This window comes from Phocoena phocoena, chromosome 2 (assembly GCF_963924675.1).
Source record: "Phocoena phocoena chromosome 2, mPhoPho1.1, whole genome shotgun sequence".
Lineage (NCBI taxonomy): Eukaryota > Metazoa > Chordata > Mammalia > Artiodactyla > Phocoenidae > Phocoena > Phocoena phocoena.
The window spans coordinates 160168417-160191140 of record NC_089220.1 but is presented as its reverse complement, the minus strand read 5'-3'; the positions used below and the strand labels follow the sequence as shown (position 1 = coordinate 160191140).

At 39.7% G+C, this 22724-nt stretch overlaps 1 protein-coding gene across 8 annotated transcripts in view; it reads right to left on the bottom strand.

The window, feature by feature from the left end:
- PARD3 (par-3 family cell polarity regulator) overlaps positions 1-22724 on the bottom strand; it is a 630692-nt gene that overhangs the window by 215834 nt on the left and 392134 nt on the right. For 4 of the 8 annotated variants that reach the window (XM_065872407.1, XM_065872411.1, XM_065872408.1 and 1 more), the window contains 4 exons: positions 20431-20620; positions 15726-15877; positions 14619-14663; positions 8423-8650 (listed from right to left, as the gene is read on the bottom strand). In XM_065872407.1, the coding sequence (XP_065728479.1) occupies positions 8423-8650; positions 14619-14663; positions 15726-15877; positions 20431-20620 (615 nt within the window). The remainder of the gene's footprint in view (positions 1-8422; positions 8651-14618; positions 14664-15725; positions 15878-20430; positions 20621-22724) is intronic. The other 4 variants (XM_065872412.1, XM_065872413.1, XM_065872414.1 and 1 more) reach the window with 2 other exon arrangements.

The window sequence follows — 22724 nt, the reverse complement described above, 5'->3', positions numbered from 1 at the left end:
AATAGATATACATATATATTTTTATATATGTATACACATATTATTTTTGTTTCTTAGTTTAGTTGAATATTTGACTTTGGAGAAGGAAGAAAAGATGTAAGAAATGAACAGCTAGTGACACAGATGGTATTGAATAATAGGATACGCTTTCCTGGACGCTGACTTTTAACATTAGAATGATGAGCTTTTGGCAATGGAAAAACTTAGCTTTTTTCAGAACATTTAAAAAAAACACATACACACACAAAGCTGGCAAGAAGAATTAAGAAGCTTTTATACTAAAATGTGGGGTGGGAGTAACAACTGATATTATGAAGAACAGAGAACGTGATGGTGAAAGGAGGAAAAGCCATGAAGGGAGTGGGTGACGTTTATCAGCAGGCTTAGAGAAGGGTTTTCAGCAACTGGAGGAATGTTCAAATAGATGATTCCTAAAACCCACTCTTCTAAAATTAGATTTATTTCATTAAAAAAAAAAAAAGCCAACCTCTTAGTTTACATTGGGATAAGGAGTAGAGAGACAAAAACAATAAAACCACACTTCCAAAGAGTTTAAGACTTATTATCAAAAACCATTCTTTACTTCTACTTCACAGTCTAAAGTTTTCTTTAATGCATCCCTCCAAACAAACAGGTAAAATGTTCCTGAAGATCCTGGTAGAATGCCACCTCCACTATCCCCCCTGCCCAGGAGAACGCTGCAGAACAAATACAATGAGGACCACACCCTCCGTTTTCCGAACGCTTGCAAATTTGCTTTCAGTGTATAATTGATTTTCACATACAAATGATGGTCCACAATAGACACTGTTTCCTGTGCACAGGGGACAATGTATAAAGAAGCTGAACGCTTTCCTTTCAACAGACCCAATGGACTGGCTACACAATGAAAATGGTAGCACTCATAACCCTGCTGTTGGAATTGCCACTAAGAATTTTATTTTTATCAAGGACTGAATTGGTGTCAAATGTATATTTTAACAATATACAAAAAAATGACGGTGTCAAGGAAAGAGTGTCCAGGCCACTGCTCTGACTCTTTTAAGTGAAAAAACAAAAATAAATAACAACATAAAAATGTGCAAATGTGATGAAACAGTGAATGGAGAGCAGTGCTCTGTTTTGCTATTTACTGAGAAAGCAAAACAATTGTCTCCTAAAAGCCAGTGTTCTTAACTCCCATACCCTACAATCCAAACCGCGAGATCCACAAAATTTCTTAATGTTAAAAAAATATTTTATATTAAAAAGTCTCAGATACATCTATATACAGATTTTTCTTGAGTTACGATGGGGTTACGGCCTGTTAAACCCAACATAAACTGAAAATACCGTAAGTCAAAAATACACTGAATACATCTAACCTGCCGAACATCATAGCTTAGCTTTGCCTACCTTAAATGTGCTCAGAACACTGACATTAGCCTAAGCTGGGCTCAGTCATCCAACAGAGAGCCTAGGTTACAACAAAGTGTTGAATGCCTCCTGTAATTTAGTGAATAGAGTGCTGAAAGTGGAAACCAGAACAGTTGTCAGTGTATCGGTTGCTTCCACTTGTGATCACGTGGCTGACTGGGAGCTGCGGCTGCTGCCAGTGCCCAGCATCTCCACAGAGGATCTGCATATCACCTGCCCGGGAAAAGATCCAAGTTCAAAGTTAGATGTACGGTTTCCACTGAATGCACATCACTTTCGAACCATCGTAAAGTCCAAAAATCCTAAGCGGAACCATCGTAAATCGGGGAGCGTCCATACCCAGTTGGGGCTTTAGAAAGTCAAAGGAAAAACTAGATTTCTTGGGAACAAGTGTCTTGAAGAAGGAAGATGACAGTCCAATGTACACAAGAGGGTAGGGGACAGTCAGGGTAGTGAGAAGATAAGCCTCACAGACGGTGCATGGTCTGGGTGAGAATGCACACGGGAGCTTGAAGGACTGTGAAGACGGTGTGATCCCAGAGCTTACTCAGCCAAGGTAGAGACAGTCGGACCAGTTAGGAGATCCTAAATAGTAACTTCAGATATTAAAAAATGAGGATTGGGGCTAGAATGGGCAGAAGGAGAGAAATTAGGAGATTTCATGGGGGAAAAAATAAGAAACCTCGGTAATGGAGTGATTACACAGTGAGATGACGATTCTAAGTTTCTGGGCCTGGAGGTACTAATGAGAAAAATCACATCATCATCATCCATCTTTACATGTGAGACGCTAAGCATGTAAATGCAGTCTCTCCCTTTCCTCTGGCTTTGCCAAGCATCATTACTCACCTGGAGTCTTGCATTACAATCATAGAACCAGTCTTGCCACCAACACTGCTACTTACCATCCCATCCCCAATAAGCCATCCCATACAGCCCTAACAAGCGTATTCCTTTACTTGAAATTCTTCAAATGCTCTTTAAGGTCCCTAGTATGAACAAAAATGATTTAAACGAGGCTGTCTGTGATCTGTTCTCTGACTACGTCTTAAACCTCACTCCTCACCATGCCCTCACCCGCGGCGCATACATGAGTCTTAACGGGATGATGGCGGTCCAGAGGTGGTCCTGGCTCCCTATGTTTCCTACGCACCCACTGAAGACCACTCAAGCAATATTACTCATCTAAAACAATACCTCTTCTGGGAAGCCTTCTCCCACCCCACTCAACTTCCACATGGGCCGAGCGGGTCCCCCACGGTTTGGTGGCGTGGTAACCTGTGCACTACAATGGCCCTTAACCATTAACCACACTGCTTCTCAAGTGTCAGTTTATCCACTGGGTTGAACCACCCACAGCCCCTCAGGGACTTAGAGCTTAAATATCAGATTTTAGGTACTACGACTCATTCATACTCTATAGTAGTTTCAGTGTAATGGCTTATCCCACTCAGAAATTTGTTTAATATTCTAGAAAACTCACAGGACTACGAATCAGAAGGCATGCATTCTATGATTTTGTTCCTAAGTACCATCTTGGTCATCTATTTACATACTTTTTCCTTATTAAAAAAATGCTTAAAATGAGGATTCTATAATTCAAACACTTCAGATGTGACTTTTCATCATACTTTTAGCTTAACTTACTTTTCACTTAGAAAAAGAAATGTAAGGAATAGATAGCTTCAGCTACTTCACATGCTCACACCTCTACTGCATTCAGAAATTTCCTAAAAGCAAGGCTCCTTTTCTCAAACTGCAAGAGATACTTAGGTATACAAATTGGCATAAGAGGATAAGATAGGTTATTCTTATTCCCAGCCCTTCAGAACAAATATTTTTTTATAGATCAACACCCAATTATCCATTAAGATAGATTAATCAAATGGGAAATCTTTTACAAAGTACTTCGACCTTGAAACCCCTATACTGAATTCTTCCACTACAGATGAACAGTAACCTAATGGGGTGTCTTAAGATAACAACCTAGTTTGCATTTTTTTTGCTCAAAATGTAATGACAAAAGGTGGCTGGAAATGTGGAGGATGCTGAGAGTAGAAAGTCTGAGATATTCATGCAATATCCTATTTGAAGCTAATAAAATAAACAAAAATTCTCCTGGAAGCTTTCAGATTAGCTGATTTACTAACATAAATTCAGTTTCTTCAAATCTCATACTGCTAACCTAAGTTATGTATATTTTAGAGCAGTGCTTTTTTTCTGATCTGTTAAGAGTACTATAAGAAAGTAGGCAAGCTACTCAAAAGCAATCTGTCTCTATGTTTTCAAGGCATACAGTTCTCACATTTAAAATTGTAAACTGGATCGATCTTAAAATTGAGAAGTACAATTAATAGGACAGTCTTTGGTTTTGTTGTTTCACCTCCTTGACCCAGACAAAGAGCTGTTACTGAATTGACAGTAAGGCTGACAATTTGGCAACTTCTAATAGAGAAAAAAAAATGGGACTCTATATTTTCAAAAATAAAACAAAGCAATGTTATATAGCGTCCATGTTCTTGGTTTCAACAGAAACTGATTTATTATGGGGGATGTAGGAGCTGCTTGCTGGGAGCCAGGCGGGGAGTGTGATTTGCATAGAAGAGGGAGCAGATTGTAGATGCCCTGACTTGTCAAACACAGGTAGGACCTCGGAGATAATGGGTCCCAGAATACAAAGCTCCATCTTGATCCAGACAGACACACACAACATGGAGAGGCCAGATGGATTAAATGAGAGACAAAAACACTGGCTTCTGCCATCTCCACAGGAAGCACGTAAGTGTTACAGAAGATGACAGATACCAGATACCACATGGATCCCGCCCCAGTCTCTTGGCCCCCATTGTTGTGTGCATGCCACAATTTCGATGCTGCTGAGAAGAGGCAAGCCTGTTCCGAGCCATGAAAGAGAGTCACCGGGGAGGACCTCGACCCGACTGACAACAGCATTCAACCAGGCCTCTGCCTAAGCGACTTTCCTGTAAAGTGGGAAAGGGCTGCACGGGACAGAAACAGGCAGCTGGGTGGTACAGGTAATGCCGCCCCCATGTTTCTAGGGTGCACGGACTGCATCCTCACAGGACAGCCATCTAACAAAGACTGTCTGCCCAGACAGGGTCCTCTTACAGAGCACCGCTCGACAGTGACTCGGCATCTTTAATTTAACGGCGGCCATAACCGAGTCCCCTGAGTCCCACCTCCGTAAAAGAAAGGCCCTTGTGTACAAGGTCCTTTCTTGTACGGAGTGTCCCACAGAGCACGAGGACGGCAGGGCCTAGACATGTGGCCGGGGACAGCTCCCATATGACAAGGATGCCAGGCGAGGCCGCACAGGTGAGGGATGCACAGGCAAGGATGCCGGGCGAGGCCGCACAGGTGAGGGATGCACAGGCAAGGATGCCGGGCGAGGCCGCACAGGTGAGGGATGCACAGGCAAGGATGCCCAAGGGAGAAGCACAAGCAGAGGATGAAGAGCATAAGCAGAAACGCAAATGCAGACAGTGGAAGAGAGTGTGTGGATCACACTGTGAGAATCCACAGCCTGACTCGGAAAAGGATGGTGTTTAGGGAACTAGAGGAGGAGCTAGGCAAGCGGGGCTTCCTTCTCACACCTGTACCTAGTCGTATGTAAAGGTGACAGTCTCATGACCACCAGCAGTAACACCAGCCTTGAGAGATTTTTTTTTTTTTTTTTTTTAAAGAAAAACAAACGGTTTGCTGAGGCACTGGAGGTCTCAGACATGCAGGTCCTGCGTGGGACACAAGCAGGAGGAGTGAAATGTCACTGCTGCCCCGAGTGCCACAGCCCGAGGCTCGCTGTGTCTGGGTGTGTGTCTCTCACAAACAGTGGGGCTAGTCAAGCAGGAGTCCATTTACTGATGTCACAAACAGTCACTGACTCCAATGCTTTGCCGAGCTCTGAGCCTGGTTACGCAGGAATAAGACACGGTGGTGTCTTTCTTCGTGGACTTTACAGACAATGAGAGAAGCAGGCAGGCAGGACCGAGGTCAGTAAGTGAATGGGGAAACAGAGTCATGGAAAGTTAAAACTGGAAAGGACCTGAGAAATGGAACCATCTAAACAGGAGCTTTTCAAACTTTTTCTGGAAAACTGTGAACTTCCTTTTTTTTAAACTTAAAATTGACAAAGAACTACAATGTATGAAAAGTGATTTTAAAAACCCAGGACTAGGGCTTCCCTGGTGGCGCAGTGTTTGGGAGTCCGCCTGCCGATGCAGGGGGACATGGGTTTGTGCCCCGGTCCGGGAAGATCCCACTTGCCGCGGAGCGGCTGGGCCCGTGAGCCATGGCCGCTGAGCCTGCGCGTCCGGAGCCTGTGCTCCGCAACGGGAGAGGCCACAACAGTGAGAGGCCCGCGTACCGCAAAAACAAAACAAAACAAAACAAAACAAAACAAAACAAACCCAGGACTGGGAATTCCCTGGTGGTCCAGTGGTTAGGACTTGGCACTTTCACTGCAGGGGGCTCGGGTTTGATCCCTGGGTAAGATACCACGAGCCGCACGGCACCCCCCTCAAAAAATATAAGTAAATCAATAAACAACACGATTGTTGAGGCGACAGTGGGGTGCGGGGGGGGGGGCTGGTGACTTTGACAGAGCCCACCCACTCAGGTGCCCATGTGCTTCCCGACTCCCTGAGACCACCGAGGCTCCACTCTTCACTGGCCGCCACCACACACAATCTGAGCATCAATGACCTGGGCGTCCAAAGCTTCAGTTTTACAAGTGAGGGAATTAAAGCTCAAGGATGTTAAACAACTTGACCCAAATCCCAAATGGGTGAGAAGAATGTGGATGGGATGTAAGTCATCTGGACCCCAGGCTCACGTCACCCTACTCACGCAGTTTTGACAACCTGCACTGCAAACATTTGATATGTAGAAGAGTTGCCTTTCTCTGGCCATATCCAAAGTTCACCAGACTGGTCTGGAAAAATACATCCTAAAGTCAGGACTTTGGGAAAACCCAGCACTTTGTGGTCACAGGTGCACGTTGTCACAGTGTCTCTCTCAGCTCTCGTCCAGAACTTTCCCTGCCCTTCAAAAATCGTAGTTTGTCTATTAACTTGGTTTTGTCTTGATGATAGTTGAATACAAAAGTTTTCAAATAAAATACTTAAATCTGTTCTTTCCAATTAAAAAAGGAAACTAAGTTTATAGAGGGACAAATTTAGATGTTCACACCAGTGGAAAGCTCTGGAGGCTACAGAATTAAGAACATGCCTGGTACTGATAGCTATTCCATCCCCTGTTGCATATTTCAAATAAGTGATATATGTGAGAAAATTGCATTTATGAGGGAATTTAAATAACATTTTAACCAGAACAAGAAAAAAGCTCAGAGGCATAATCTGTGCTTACAAAAACAAATATGGAGGTGCCAAAGCACTGTATCTCTTATTAAATATGCACCCAGGACAGAGGCAAGACCTCTAAGTGATATAGGGTTCCCACCCTAGAAAGGCAGCACAAGTCATACTGGTAAGGCTGGCAAGGAACCACTGATACTCCAGGAAAAACCCAAGAGGGTCGAAAGCTCATATGACTCAGGATCTTGGAGACCAGGACTGGCAGCAAAAATAGGAAATACGTTCTTCATCTGGGAACAATGAGCTGCATATATTTGAAATCACTGGCTGCATGGAGTCAACACTGTCCAGATTTAGACTAAGAAACCTGGGGGGAGAAAGCAGTGATCCTCTCCTAAGCTTTGCTTTGTGTGTTACATTATGGCAGAAATATTCATCTTCCGAAACACATTATATCTGATAGGCAAAGATTATATAATTTTGCTTTAAATCTCCTCAGAATGTGATTTTCATTTCAAACTCTCCTTCCCCAGCACAGTCTTCCTTAGGTACGTGTGATCAAAGTGGTTCACCCAAAAGTTAAATTGTAATTGTTTACAATCCACGTAAATGATCTCTGCTTTAACCTTGGGCAGTGGTGTCTCCAGCTTTTCTTCTCTTTTCCCGCCCCCCCCAGCTTTTCTTACAATGGTTAGATGGGTAGAGTCACTTTGAAGCTAGAAAACTAAAATGTGATTTACTAGATATGAACAATATAAGTTAATCAACAATTTTTTCTATTAGGACTCTAGTCCTTTCTCTTCTAAGTAAATACACTACTGAGTTTCTTCCTTATGTTTAAATTGAATGGCTATTTTTATACCATAAATATTTAACTACAGTGACGACTCCCTGAAGCATACGTTTGTACGTATTTATAAATGTTACTTTTTTCTCAATATACTATGGAAAACACATTGCTCATTCATGGTAACCTTTGACTTTCAATAATCTTGGTTTAAAATATTTGGCAATTTGGAAATACACACACACAAATATGTCTTGCTAGCTCAGTTCAAGGAAAGCAAGAGTAATTCATAAAAACAAAACAAAAATATGTTATCAAAATCACAGATGGTTACATGTACTCATTTGAGATATATTAAAGACATACTATACAGCAGTGGTTTTCAAGTATTTTGGTCTCAGGATACCTTTATACTCCTAAAATTTATTAAGGACTCAAAATTTTATGTGGATTATGTCTATCAATATTTACTAAACTAAAACTGAGAAAGGTAAAAAATACAAATTACTTTATAAAAAATTATAGATTTCATGTTAACAGAAATTACGGTTTTTACAAAAAAACCACTGTATTTTCCAAAAACAATTATTAAGAACAATGGCAAATCTCTTTAATATCTAGCTGAAAAGATTCTTCTATCTTCTCTGCATTCAGTCTATTGCAAGATCACATGACATGTTGCCTCTAGAAAACCCAACTGTACACTTGTGAGAGAATAGGAGTAAAAAAGGTAAATAACATCTTCTTATTATGAAAATAATTTAGATCTCCTAGATCCCTTTGAAGGGATGCTGGGAACCCCTAGGGTTCCCTGGAGCACACTTTAAGAACTGCTGCTCTATAGCGATGCCTGGCATGGCTACTCTTTCAGACATTGTAAACTTACATGTCTCCATGCCTTCATCGTCATCATCTGCCACAGGTTTATCATAGGACTTGTCAATGGCAGCTCTGAAGCTTTCATTGCATCCCCTTCCTCGGATTATCCGCGGCCGCGGGCGATGGAAAGGAATGTCCCCATTCAAAGTCACCTCAGCGACTGCTGTCTGCAGACTCTCTAAAGAGCTTGACTTCTTCAGACCCAAGGAAGGCCCCACATCTCTGCTGGGAGAACCTTGGAGGTTTGCAAAAACAAAATCTTAGTTAGAATGAGTGGAGAAAATTACATGTCTGAATATCTACAAATTGTGGAAAATATCAGGCACATAAATTATTTGCTCAACGTCAACTTCTGGAATGTGGGTGGCAAGATATAAAAAGTGAAGTAACAGTAACTAATTTTAACTTTTCCCAAATGTGTATTAAAGTAGGTCTATTTTCTCTATTCTCATTAGGAAACACTGCGTTATTAGTTTCCATTTTTAGCTTAACAGATGAAATCTTTGTCAAATCATTTGCTCCAAGTTATGTCAATAATATAAAAGAGGCAGAATAACCCAGGAGCTCATTTGAAAAGCACAATGATGAGAAGGCTAAGGGAAGCAACCAAGAGTAAGCTTCAAAATGTAGCTGAAATCATTGTTTGGCAGTTTAAAGTTATTTACAAGATGGAAGTGAAACTTTCACCTCAATGAGTTTCATCAAGCCTTTTCCTCATCATGGTGCAAGTTCGGACAACTCAGCAAGTAAGAAAAGCACAGGAGACCACGTGTCACCAATAGAAACAGGGCACCCTGGCACCAGGTAGAAACCTAATTCTGGAAAATGGTAGTTCTCTTGGAAAAGCAACACAAGATGTGAATAGAAACAAACTATATAAGGGAGAGAGAGAGAGAGAGAGAGAGAAGTAAGGGAGAGAGGACTCAAGAGCTGGATGTGAGTACTTAGATCTCCAGGCCTGCAAAGAGAAACAGGTGATGAACAGAAGGAACAAGACATCACAATTACCAAGAAAATTTCATAGGATGGCAGGGGAGAATTCAGAGGATTAAAAATGTGACTCTGGGGACTTCCCTGGTCGTCCAGTTGTTAAGACTCTGCGCTCCCAATGCAGGGGGCCTGGGTTCAATCCCTGGTCAGGGAACTAAGATCCCACATGCCGCAACTAAAAAAAGATCCTGCATGCCACAACGAAGATCCCTGTGCTGCAACTAAGACCCGGTGCAGCCAAATAAATAAATAAATATCAAAATAAATAAATAAATAAATAATATCAAATAAATAAATAAATAAATATCAAAAAAAAAAAAAAATGTGGCTCTGTGACTTGAGGATCTAGGGCAGGAAGTCCCAAGATGGTAACCAAGCTTTAGAATGCAATCAAAATGGATTTCTTTAACCAGGTATGACAACCTCATCCATCATTGCCTGACCTGGCACTCAGAGGTAGATTAATTTAGCGTCTAGATGGCTGAAATGCCAGCCACCCCAAGCTGGGCAATCCAGGTTATAGAACTAGTTCTTCACTTATACTGTTAAAAAGACAGGTGCAAAAAAAAAAAAGGGAGGGTAGGAGGGGCTGGATAGTTTCACTCCATGTGGGGCCATCAGCCCATATGTGGATCAATAATTAAGGAGTAGCCTTGATATGTTATCACTTAGAAGACAAATAGTTCTGACATGGGCTTTCCATTGCTCAGAGGATAAAACAGAATAAAAATTAAATTGGGAGAGTCAAAACAAGAATTATCTTTTTAAGATTCATTTACATGACACCTTTCACATGATTTTCACAATGGGGTAGTTTTAAGTTAGAATAAGTATGTTAAAATGTAACGTAGGCAGAAAGGCAGACAGATGACTCTAAAAAAGAAAAAATATTCTATAAATCATTGTGCTTGGGAGAAAAATATGATTTATTTAACTTTTTCCATGCAGGTTTGTATATATTTGATTATTTATTTTATGACAAAAATTCACAAGAAATATTTCTTTCTAGGATGATCAATCTTACTTTTTCTCTTGATAGCCCTATAATTTTTGACAAGTTCATGTTTTAAATACCCATAAAAGTCATGTCACAGGAAGGAAAATGAATTTTGTTCCAAAGAATGAAAGAAAAAGTAAGAAATCAAAGAATCAAAGAGAATGGGAAAAGATGAATCCTGGGTAGGGACACTTACGTTCACATTTTCTAGAATTAGCACTAGGAAGATCCTTTTCTGAATAAATCATGCCTATCAATTTTCATAACTTACTAGTTTCCTTTAGGTCCTATAAACTTTTATAAGGCAAATATTCAGTACCTTCTTGGCTTCATAAAGGACATGTTTATGTATGGATGCGTGTATGTATCTATGTATATATCTCCAATGAAGATTTGATACTTCCAGTAAAGATTATCGTAAAAACATAATTTATGGGCTTCCCTGGTGGCTCAGTGGTTAAGAATCCGCCTGCCAATGCAGGGTACACGGGTTCGATCCCTGGTCCGGGTAGATCCCACAGGCCGCAGAGTAACTAAGCCCATGTGCCACAGCTCTTGAGCTTGTGCTCTAGAGCCCGCGAGCCACAGCTACTGAGCCTGCGTGCCACAATTACTGAAGCCCGAGTGCCTAGAGCCTGTGCTCCACAACAAGAGAAGCCACTGCAATGAGAAGACTGCACACCACAATGAAGAGCAGCCCCCGCTCGCCACAACTAGAGAAAGCCCACATGCAGCAATGAAGGCCCAATGCAGCCAAAACAAAACAAAACAAAAACATAATTTATGTATGAAAAGTTAGCTGAGATTTGACTTAAGATACTCAGAGCACTAAAAGCTTTAATAATTTCAGATATGGCATGAGTATTTATTTAAATAAATGTATATATATTACATGTATATAAATATTGATATATGTATAGATAAATGTATATATGTATTTATTAAGAAACAAAACACAAGCAAATCAGGGATAAAAAAATGATGGAATTGTAACTAACTAAATAAGCAATAGATATTTTGTAAGCATAATTGGGAGCTTACCTATCTACTCTTTTCTCTAAATTGTTAACACTGTAGTATAACATTCTGGCAAAATGTTGATAATTATATATGGTGGGTATTGGGTATATGGTAGGTTAATAAACTACAGTCTTTATATATGGTTGAAATTTTTCATAACATCCATAATTTGTGCATCTATAACAGCAATCAGCAAACTGTGGGCCAAATCTAGAAAATCTGACTGGAACACAGCCATGTCCATTCATTTGCATATCCTCCATGGCTTGCCTTCACACTACATCAGAATTAAGTAATTGCTCCAGAGACTGTTTGGTCTACAAGATCTACCATATTTACTCCCTGGCTCTTTACAGAAAGAGCTTGCTGACTCTTGATCTATAACATGGATTTCACTCATGCAAGTGGTATGTTTGTCAAAGAAACTTTAACAGAGATTTTGTTAAGTAATAATAAGATTCCTAAATGAGGATCACTGAGATTCCTAACATCATAAACTTATCATTTAGCAGCAATAAAAATTGAAAATATCTCTCACTATATAAAGTAGGGGCAAGAGAGTAGTTTTATTTATACACAAAAAAATCAATGTCTCTAAATTTTAAATTATTTTAAATAATCTTTAAATTATTTTAAATAATTTTTAAATTATTTTAAATGTAAAATAATAATTTAAAAATAGTATTTTGAGGCTCCTTATATAAATCTTTCAGGTCATTAGGATACTTTGCTTATTTTCTATATTCAAGGATTAAACTATTAGAAACACAATTCTCTTATTCCTGTTCCTCCTTTTCTTGCAGAAAGTAAATTTACCCCCCAAATATCATAGAAGATTCCTAAATCCAGGAATAAAGGGGGAAATCATAATCATACTATTTTCCTAAGGTCTATTTTTCTACTCTTACCTACTAATACCTCTCTCACCAAAAAAAAGGAGAGGATGTCTTTTGCAAGGGCAAAGGGAAATGGAATTCAATTTTCATTATGAAAGGCTTACAGCTAGACAGATGACCTACACTAAAATGCCACGGTGACTCTACCAAAAACCTTTGGACTAAACTGTAAAATCATGATAATCTTAGCAATTCAAGTGAAGTGAAGGAAGAAAAATAACTGAAAATCTCTTCACTGTCTAATACTGGAGGATGGGGAGGATTCAGTGTAGATATTTTATTCATTGTAGATTTAAAAGCAATAGACCAGAAAGTACTTTGATGTCTATGTAATAATTTTTTGTCCCAAGTTTTTCCAATTTAATTCGGTAAGATAGATCGCATATAGTATTTTATAAATGCTTTTTATCTAGGATCTAACTAACATTTTACGGCACTATGAAAGCAGATGATTCAATGAGATGATAAAAATCTGCCTTCTCACCATGAAAGTTATTTAATGTTTTCAGCTGAAATCTGGATATTATTTTTTAATCGTAATAAATTGTTCTTTTCCTGTTAGTGAGTTGGTTAAATTAACTATTTTCCTTACTTTACCTAATTGGCATATTATATAAAGTCATGTTCTTTAATCTGAGCAGCTCAATTTGTTTTTTATAAACATTAACTTGAACAGGGGTTACGTCTTGAAAAGTACTGAATACCATTAACTCCAAAAACGAATTACTAATTTACATATGTAAACTATCAAATAATGTTTTTCTTTAGCCCTGCTTCAGAATTCCAATGAAATGCTTTGTTTGATAAAAGAAATAACTACTTAATAAGGGCTGAGGCTATTGTTAATTGCCCTGCACTACAGTTAATCCAATGATTTATTGGATGTAGTTTTTACAATCTATCTTTACAGAATGTGAAAACTCCAACCACGTCCACAATTATCTTTACACATGTACGTGGGATACACATTTTTCAGGAAGCCTAAAACTAATTACTACTGCAGGTTAAAAAGGTGAATTGAAGCCAATTAGTGCTAAGTGGTGTAACTAAATCATACTGGAGCTCGAATAATTAAAACTCTATTCCAAACTTATAATAATAAATCAAAACGCTCAATTGTACAAAGCACATGACTTTAATTACACATAAAGACTTTCCTCTGATTACTGTCATAAAATAACATGTAAAATCTACTATCATGTAAAACCCAGTTCAAAATAATCCATTGTTTCTACGGAATGATTTAGGCAGCATCTTAGAAGCAAGCCCTAAATAGTTAAAAAGAAAAACAAAAACAAGGGCTTCCCTCATGGCGCAGTGGTTAAGAATCCGCCTGCCAATGCAGGGGACACGGGTTCAAGCCCTGGTCCGGGAAGATCCCACATGCCGTGGAGCAACTAAGCCCATGTGCCACAGCTCTTGAGCCTGTGCTCTAGAGCCCACGAGCCACAGCTACTGAGCCCGCGAGCCACAACTACTGAAGCTCACGTGCCACAACTACTGAGCCTGTGCTCTAGAGCCCACGAGCCACAACTTCTGAAGCCCACGCGCCTAGAGCCTGTGCTCCTCAACAAGAGAAGCCACCACAATGAGAAGCCCGCACACCGCAACCAAGAGTATCCCCCACTCGCTGCAACTAGAGAAAGCCCGCACGCAGCAAGGAAAACCCAACACAGCCAAAAAATAAATAAATTAAAACAAAAAACAAAAACAAAAACAAAACCTTCAAGCAGGTTCACAAAGATAAGGACGCAATATATAGTCTAATTCAATGTTAGGTAACTACAAACTAATGCCTGCATCAGAAAAAGATCTAAGCTTTTCTGAGTGACTGAGAGCAATATTAGATACTGTCCTTCAGTGAAAATATTTATATTTGTGCCATTATCCGTCAAACGAAAATCACCACTTTGAGAATCATGTTTTGGATGTTAACCTAAGCAACAGATAGATGACTCTGAAACAAAGAATCCACCCTAAGAGATCACGTTTTCAGGATTCTGACTTTTTTTTAATAAATTGTGACAAAACATTCCTACACAAATATAATTAAGATGATCTAGGTTGTTTCAGTGTCTCTGAAACGCTAAATTATATTTCCATTTAGTATGTACTACAGTGATAAATTTCTTCTCACAGAAAATTTTCCTTTTCTTGTACCATTTGATTTCCTACTATGAAAACATCCGTGCCAGCCTGGAATATTTATGTTTACGTGCTATGTGATTGGCAGCTCTACAATTATGATAAGCTCCTTGGACCACAGTTTCTATGGCAACAGTCTAAGTGTCCATTCTTACCTGCGTTCTGGTCATCCACTGTATTGAGTTTAGTCTCGTCAGCTACTGTTAAAAGGTAAATGTATAATGGTTAGCCCAGTTAGTCCCACAGCCCAACATGCTTCAACCATTCCCAGATCTTTTCAGTTAGGTGATAATTCTTAGGTAATATTTCATGCAAAATATATGAAATATCAAGCAAACATTCATAATCAAAAAAAAAGGGGAAAAAAGCAGTGTCTCCATGCAATGCCAGTCATCTCATTTCACAGACACGTGTGTTATTGATATGTTAGCATATCACAATTAGCGAGGCAAGGAATCGCCCGATTTTTCTTTTCTGCATGGGATAAATGAATGTTTTTAGTCTCGAAGTACAAACAGCCACCAGAGAACAGCATAAATACGTTCTAGTTGATTAACGAAGGTTTTTCTAATCATTCAATTGGTGTATGGATATAATTAATTAATTTGTTTGTTTGTTTGTTTTGGTTTTTGGTGGATTTGGATTTAAGAAGAGACACTACCTGATTGGTGCTTGATTGAACAACTAGGATTATTTTCCTCCTCTCATTTGCTTCCAAATACTTTCTACAATAAATATGCTCTCAAATTATGACTCCACTTAAAGGCCTTAGTTATCAACACATAAGAGTTTCTATCAAATAAACCTTAAAGGACAGCAATGGAAGGAAAATGTGATGAAGTAACCAAACTCTAGACATGGATTGAGATAATGGTTTCTCTCCAAAACTGCTTCTTCTGGTTCGAGCATCCCCACAACCAACCAAGTCATATTCCAATGAAATTGGTTTTCAGCAGCCAAAGTGTTAAAACATTTCATTTTTTTCAAGTAAAGATACATGAATAGAGCATGATAGGCACATGTGTTTGTTTCTTTTCTCGTCAGAAAACATATATATTAACATATTGCACATGATGTAAACATGCCACTTAGAAGTACGGTTATCTCAAACTTGGAGAAAAACTAATTTTTGCCAAATTGCCTCATTTCGCATTTATTTTCTCTATGGCTCACAGTAAACAGACATGTGTTTGGGACCATTGATTTTCATCTGAAAGCATCTAAAGCGTATTTAGATAGAGGTTCATGGAGATCGTACTCACTACCTAAATCCATGCTTTTCGATTTTCGCGTTTTAACGAAATCCAATTGACTGGCATCTGAAAATTGCTTTGTGCGTTTTTCTGACATACTCTGACGTCCAAATCCCTCTCGTTGAAAAGCAAGAACTGGATCGACGTCTGGACTCAAAGAGCTGGTGTGAAGAGAGAGAGAAACATAAAAACATTTACTGAAAATAAGACATGACGCTCAGGAAAGTTCATCTACACCTGTGTGTATGAATGTGTGTATATGGATATTCCTCAGAAATATTTAAACTAAATAGCACAAATATAGTCCATCAAAAGAACTGTGGTTGTGTAGGAGGTGACGGGAAAATACGACATTAATTTACATTTAGAGCAATTCCTTCTCCATGTGCGGAAGACTGAATCTTTGAGGAAAACTTTCATATATTAATACAAATACTGGCAGCAAATTAGTGACTATATGAATTGCAACTGAATAGAAGTTTTGAAAAGGTTATGTTCTGCAGACTTGTGGTCGACAAGGGGGAGGGGAATGGGGGAGGGATGGATTGGGAGTTTGGGATTAGCAGATGCAAACTATTATATACAAAATGGATAAACAACAAGGTCCTACTGTATCGCACAGGGAACTCTATTCAACACCCTGTGATAAACCATAATGGAAACGAATATGAAAAAGAATGTATATATGTATAACTGAATCACTTTGCTGTACAGGAGAAATTAACACAACATTGTAAATCAACTATACTTCAGTAAAATAAATTTTTTTAAAAAAAGGATATGTTCTGGTCATCTTATATATCCTTTATCTTGTGTTTCAGAAAAAAAAACAAAACACCTTTATGGCATGTAGTTTTATGAGGATGTAGCTTCTCTGCAATACTTAATCAACTGAGAAGAAATCAACTCAACAAATCACGATTAGAACCTATTCTGATGAAAGTGTGGTGCCGGGTACCAAAGTCAGAAGACTCTGTGGATGCATGGATGGGAGACTGACTGGTATTCCAGGGAGTCAGGAAGAGCATGACTAAGTCTGGATGGCATTTGGTTTGTGTGACACCAACACAGTGGCTCCAGCAGAGACGATGAAACACAAGGCAGATCAGTGGTAACAGGATACAGTATCAAGTGTCTTCACAATGAGTGGCAGGGGAATTGGTCCTATTTGTAAAATCCCACTAACACTTTCAGAAGCACCACCAGGTGTTGAGAGCCCAGCCCCACAATGACGTGGTTTTTCTGTATGCTGAGCACAGAGAGTAAATAGAGAGCTCTCCTATATCAGTGTGGAGCCACCTTGCCTATGTGGCCAGGTAGGACATCCCTCCGCAGCTCACTGGACACACTAGAATGTGGTGGCCTCTCCACTACGTCAGCTTCCACTATACAAGCCCTCCTTATGCTTCTGCTGGAAACCAGCTTCTCTAACCCTGTATTGGTCCTATGGGAATGACCATGCATATGGATAAAAGGGTAGTGATCTGGTTTGGATACATATCAGAAATTTAGCTGCAATTCACCGTGCATGAAATGACAGATGGCATTAGGGAAAGGCTAAACCAAAAACTGCGACAAGGAAGACATCAAGGCAGTGCTTCGCCATCGGGTGATGTGGCCTGAACGCTTTGAGCCCCTGTGTCTTCATTGGCTCCACGAAGAAAAGAGTGGCCCCAACCACTGGCCGGGCCACTGAGAGAATTCAAGGACACAAGGGGAAAGCCCTCAGTAAACTGCAGCCCACCATGCAAAATAAATTATTATTAGCCAACAAATACTTGCTATCTCAAATTTTCAAAGTTATGAAAATTATGATAACGGAAACAGGGTATTTAAAAACCAACCACCAACTGAAACCTCAAAAAGGAAATGAACGATCCTTCTCCATCTTTTCCACCAAGTACAGAGCAGGGTCCGGGGAGGACGCAACGTAGGTGCCTGGGACTCAGAATTCAAGGGAGCTCTGATCTCAGGGTCCTGTGAGTTCAGGGGCCACACCTGAGCGTGAGAAGCTCCTTACGTTTGCTCCCCTGGGCACCTAGCTTGCTTACCCCTTGTTCTGGCCCAGGGACTGGGAGCTCAGCCCAAAGCAAAAACGATTTTTTTAATGTAAAACACTATGCTACATCCTAATCAATGTTATTTTGTTTGCATCCTACACTAAATCTTTTCATTTTTAATATATCATATCTCATCTGTAAAGCCCGGAATAAATTTGACGTTCCAGGAAGAAGCAGGGTCATGTGCACCTTGAAGCCTTAGGTGCCCCTTCTCGTACTACTCTGCTTAGACCCTATGTATGTATGTATATACACATGTGTGCATAGCTCCAGCGTATATTATGTATATAAGTGCAGACTGCTTTTACATATTTCTTAAATATATATGTGTGTGTATATTATGCTTATATAGTAGTATCCACATACAACTATGCTTATAATTTCCAGGGCACATACACCCCATATTCGAAAACACAGTCCTAGGAGTGAAAAATTAAAACCTATATGGTGAGAACAATTTTGCAACAATAAACACTAAATATGATATTTGAACTAAGAGTAATTCTTTCTGTTTGTGTGTTCATTGTGGCCGCGCCATGCGGCATACCGGATCTTAGTTCCCTGACCAGGGATCGCACCCGCGTCCCCTGCAGTGGAAGCTCGGAGTCTGAACCACGGGACCGCCGGGGAAGTCCAAGAGTAATTCGTTTAGATACTGAAAGCTGATCTCTCCGACCATCCTGCACATGCTCATCAACCCTCTTCTGTATCGTGTGAATTACACGAAAACCTGAATTCCAAACTAGGCATCAAATGTGTGAACAGAGTGGACCTGCAATACATTTTTAATAAAAATTACTGGCTAAAGGTTTTTCAAGGAAGTACAAATTTTTGTTCCTGAAAGCCACATATTGGCGTATTTTTTTAAACTAATTTTATATCCTCCGAAATTATGCTGTCACTAAGATGAGAATTTGCTGTTTTACCTTCTTCACCTTAAAAACGTTGTTACATTCCCTAAATCAATTCATGGATTGAAAACAAGTATATTCTATCAGTTAAGAAATGCAAACTTTAGCCATTTGACACGTTCAGCCTTCCACAATCATGCAGCAAACTGTACACATACACAACTGAAAACGGCAAATGAGCTTTTCAGTGAATAAGCATCTTAAAATAACCAAATATTCTTAAACCATAACACAATTAATTCTTCCCATTAAACTAATTTCGGACACAAGAAACAATACGCGAGCATACTTAGCAAGTTAGTCTGCAGGACTGACAGCTGATTCTTTAAAGAATGTAACCATACCCTGACCCCCCCCCCAAAAGTTATTAAAATTCCAGTTATTAATCCTGCCTTATTGCCCTTTTGTTTTCATAACATTTTCATCAAGGATTAGGGAGATATTGTCAGGCTGGAAAAGCTTACATTTTCTGCTGTGATTCAGAACAGCTGCCATTCTTGTTTGGATAACCCTTCATTCATATTCTTCTCCAGCCCCTGCACATTCCCCACAGCAAAATCATACAAGTCCTCACTGTTTTATGAATCCCCTTAGGGAAATTAATGCCACACTCCAACCCTGCTCGTTGTTTATTGACTTTCACCCATACAGCATTTCTTAAGGCCCCAAACATCTATTCCTACGGCTGCCTTCAAAATTCCTCATCACGGTGGAGACTCAAAAGGTTTTTGTCCCTTCGATGAATACTGCAAATATCTAACCCTTACTTTCTCCGTCATTGCTTTCACTTTCAGAAAGAGATATAAACTGCAGCGGTAAATGCTACAGCATCTGATTCAGGTGGATTTTTACTTTGTATGGTAGTTCCCCCTCTACGTTGAACCAAAAAACTCGTTCAAAGGTAAGCTGTTATCACGTGGGCTTGAGTGTAGCTCAATGCCACAACACTGAAATATCATTTTGCTGATGGATTCTTAAAAGACCCCAGAGAAAGGGCAATAAGAAGATTCTGGTATAATGCTTCACATGGTTGCGTTCATTATCACTACAGCCTTCCAAGGTCATCCCTAGGAGGGACTTTCCTTTCGCTTATTGATGTATATAATTACTAGGCACGCAAATGAAGACACTCATCCACATTTATTTGCCACACACTGGCTCAATAATATCAAATGCTTTCTTCTATTTTGAGAGATACAGGAGAAAAAGTAGCATTAGACTGCCCCTGAAGTCATAATGTTAGAAGTAAGTACAAAGACTAGTAGAGTTATAGCACTCTAAAAAGAAAATCTGAAAAAGCTTCTTCCCACTCCCAGAACGTAACAACTACTAATTTGGCCAAAGTCATCGAATTGTTACAAACTCTCAGTCACCGGAGGGATTTGCTTAGAATTTATTTATGGAATAGGAAAACAATTCGTCGAATTAACACAGATCTAAAATAAAAGTTTCACTTGTGAAACTTAACTTCAGTGAGTAGGGTTTGGGGGTTAGTGGTAGTTTTCTTGTTGGTTTGGCTAAACTCTTAACAATAGCCCTGGAAAGGCTAACACAGTTGGGCAGGTTTATGAGGCTGGGGGGAATCTTTTGTTTGAGGAGTGACAACTACGAGTATTAAATCATTATTATTAAATCAGAACACCGCTATAAAAGACACTGATTCACTGTGCTCGGTGACAGACCGTTTAACCCTAAAACCAAGTGTGACTGCAATTAACCGATGTTTCCCAACAGTGCTCTTACCACTCTGCTGACTCACTGATGCCGGCCTTGGCCCACGCGCCAGTGTCCGTTGTCACAAATCCTACATCATCGTGGGAGCTGGAAGATGACTGGTCAGAGAGATGTGGGGGGAGTACTGGCAGCCTGTCATCCTCGATAATGACAGTGTCATCTTGGGGCATATTCACCGTGGGGGACAGCTGGTATTTACCTGTCCAGTGGAAAAAAACAAAGAGAAATTCTAGACATCCATCTAAGGGTTATGTATATGAATGTTAACACTTTGCTACATTAGAAAAAGTCTAAATTTCCAAAATCTGCTCAACCTGGTAGGACAAAATAGAATTAAGTAAACTTATTTTTCATAAATGAATGTCAAAGGGAGACCTCCGGTCTATTCCCTCCTCTTGACACGACAGCTATGGTGCTCTGGGTGCGGTATTCAGTGTCTCTGGTATTAAGTTTCCTAAGGCCAGAGATGATCTCCAGAATGACCTCTAATGTGAAAATGCCACGTAGATTTGAAGTCGTTTATAGCCCTTTGAAAAATTTTACCAGGAAATTTGGAGGGAAGCCCTGCAGACTTACATCAATCATTCACTCATTCACTAGCTGGGCACCTACCACCTGGCAGGTTTGTAAGGAAGACTTAATCTCTGCCTCTCAATGGCTCACACCTCGGAGAAGGAGATAGATAAAGCAGTAATTGAACGGTGCTCTGAGTGATGTGCCAGAAGTGCCCCGGCATTCACTAGTGCTGGAAATCGCCTGGGTAGCTGAAGGAAGAGGATGCTGGGAGTCTTAAAAAAAAAGTCAACATCCGAGATGGGTTTTGAATGATTAATACGATCTCTTCTACTGTAAGAAATGACGACATTGATTTTAGACATCAGCAACAACATCATTAAATGCATGATGGAGAAAAGTGCACAGTGCACTCAGGTGACACTTCAAAGATGAGTGCATGCAGAACCGGGGCCTTGTGGAGAGATGGCAGGAGTGATGTTAAAGAGGAAAGATTAGGATCTCACTGCCCAGAGGTTTTTTCAGGCCAAGACAGGGGAGCTTGTAAATTTTGATTTATTCAATTAGGATATAGTGTTCTCGGTAAGAAAAGACCCAGAACTGTCCACATTGATCAGTTTCTTTCAGTAAAATCTGCTCAGGTTCCGGGATCGGCATGATAGGCGTTTATCTCTCCTGGGATAAAATTATAATTCAGGGGCCTGAATCCTTAAAGATAAAGCTGGGGTCCAAATGTTGCCATCTTCCTCCCCAAAACCCCTATAGTTCTTCTGGCTTCCTCCTCAAATCTTGGGCCATATTTCCTCTGAGCAAGAACTCATGGGCAAAGCTTCGGTTCACATGGATATCTTGTGAAAGGCTGTCCTCAGAGAAACACGCATCACGGTGTGGTGTCGCCCTACTGGCCTGTCTCTCCCAAGAGAGCAAGGAGAACGGACAGTTTCCCCGTCACCTTACAGGAGGATGGAAACACTGTCATCTCAAGTCCAATGTCCACAGCTGTTAAGTCAGCTCTCCTGGTTCCTATGCAAATAAAAAGGACTGCTGCATTTTCCCAATCCTACCACCGTTTCAAACAGGGTGCCCTTGTCCTTTACGAGTAATTGCTTTTAAAAATAGCACAATAGCAATGTGAAGACATTTCATGAACATTTTCACATCTGTCTTAAGATCTAATTTTTAAACATTCACAAGAATGTGTAAACGCTAATTTTCGTTTTAACACCATTTTGGAAACTGGGAGATGGCATATATAGACTTGAAGGATCTTTTAAAATATATATTATTCTAGACATTTCAACAAAGGAGCAAACATTAAGTTGATCTTTTCAGGACAACTCACAAACGCAAACTTGCTAGAAATTTCAAATGCAATCATTACTTAGCATCAACTACTCTATTACAGAAATAACATATGTTCACTGAAACCTCTACTCAGCAAATTATCATGAAAAATACTCTATTTTGATTTGAAATGCATCCATTTTGACAAATTGTGAAAACTAGCAACTGTTTATAAACGCTCATGATAAAAATGTAAATCAAATTTAATACTTCATTGCTTCCCTTTCCTGAATTCACATCACTCCTTTATGTCTACTTGAGTTTTAGGATACTAGTACAGAAAGACAGAAATCTGTTCAATAAAATATCATTCATAAATAAGATCGGACATTCCAGCACTATTACCTAAAGAAACACTTCCTTCCCAAAACATACTTTTTTCCCAAAAAAGTGTACAGAATGACAAATCCAAGTTATCCCTGGTAGCTCACCACTGACAAGGCACA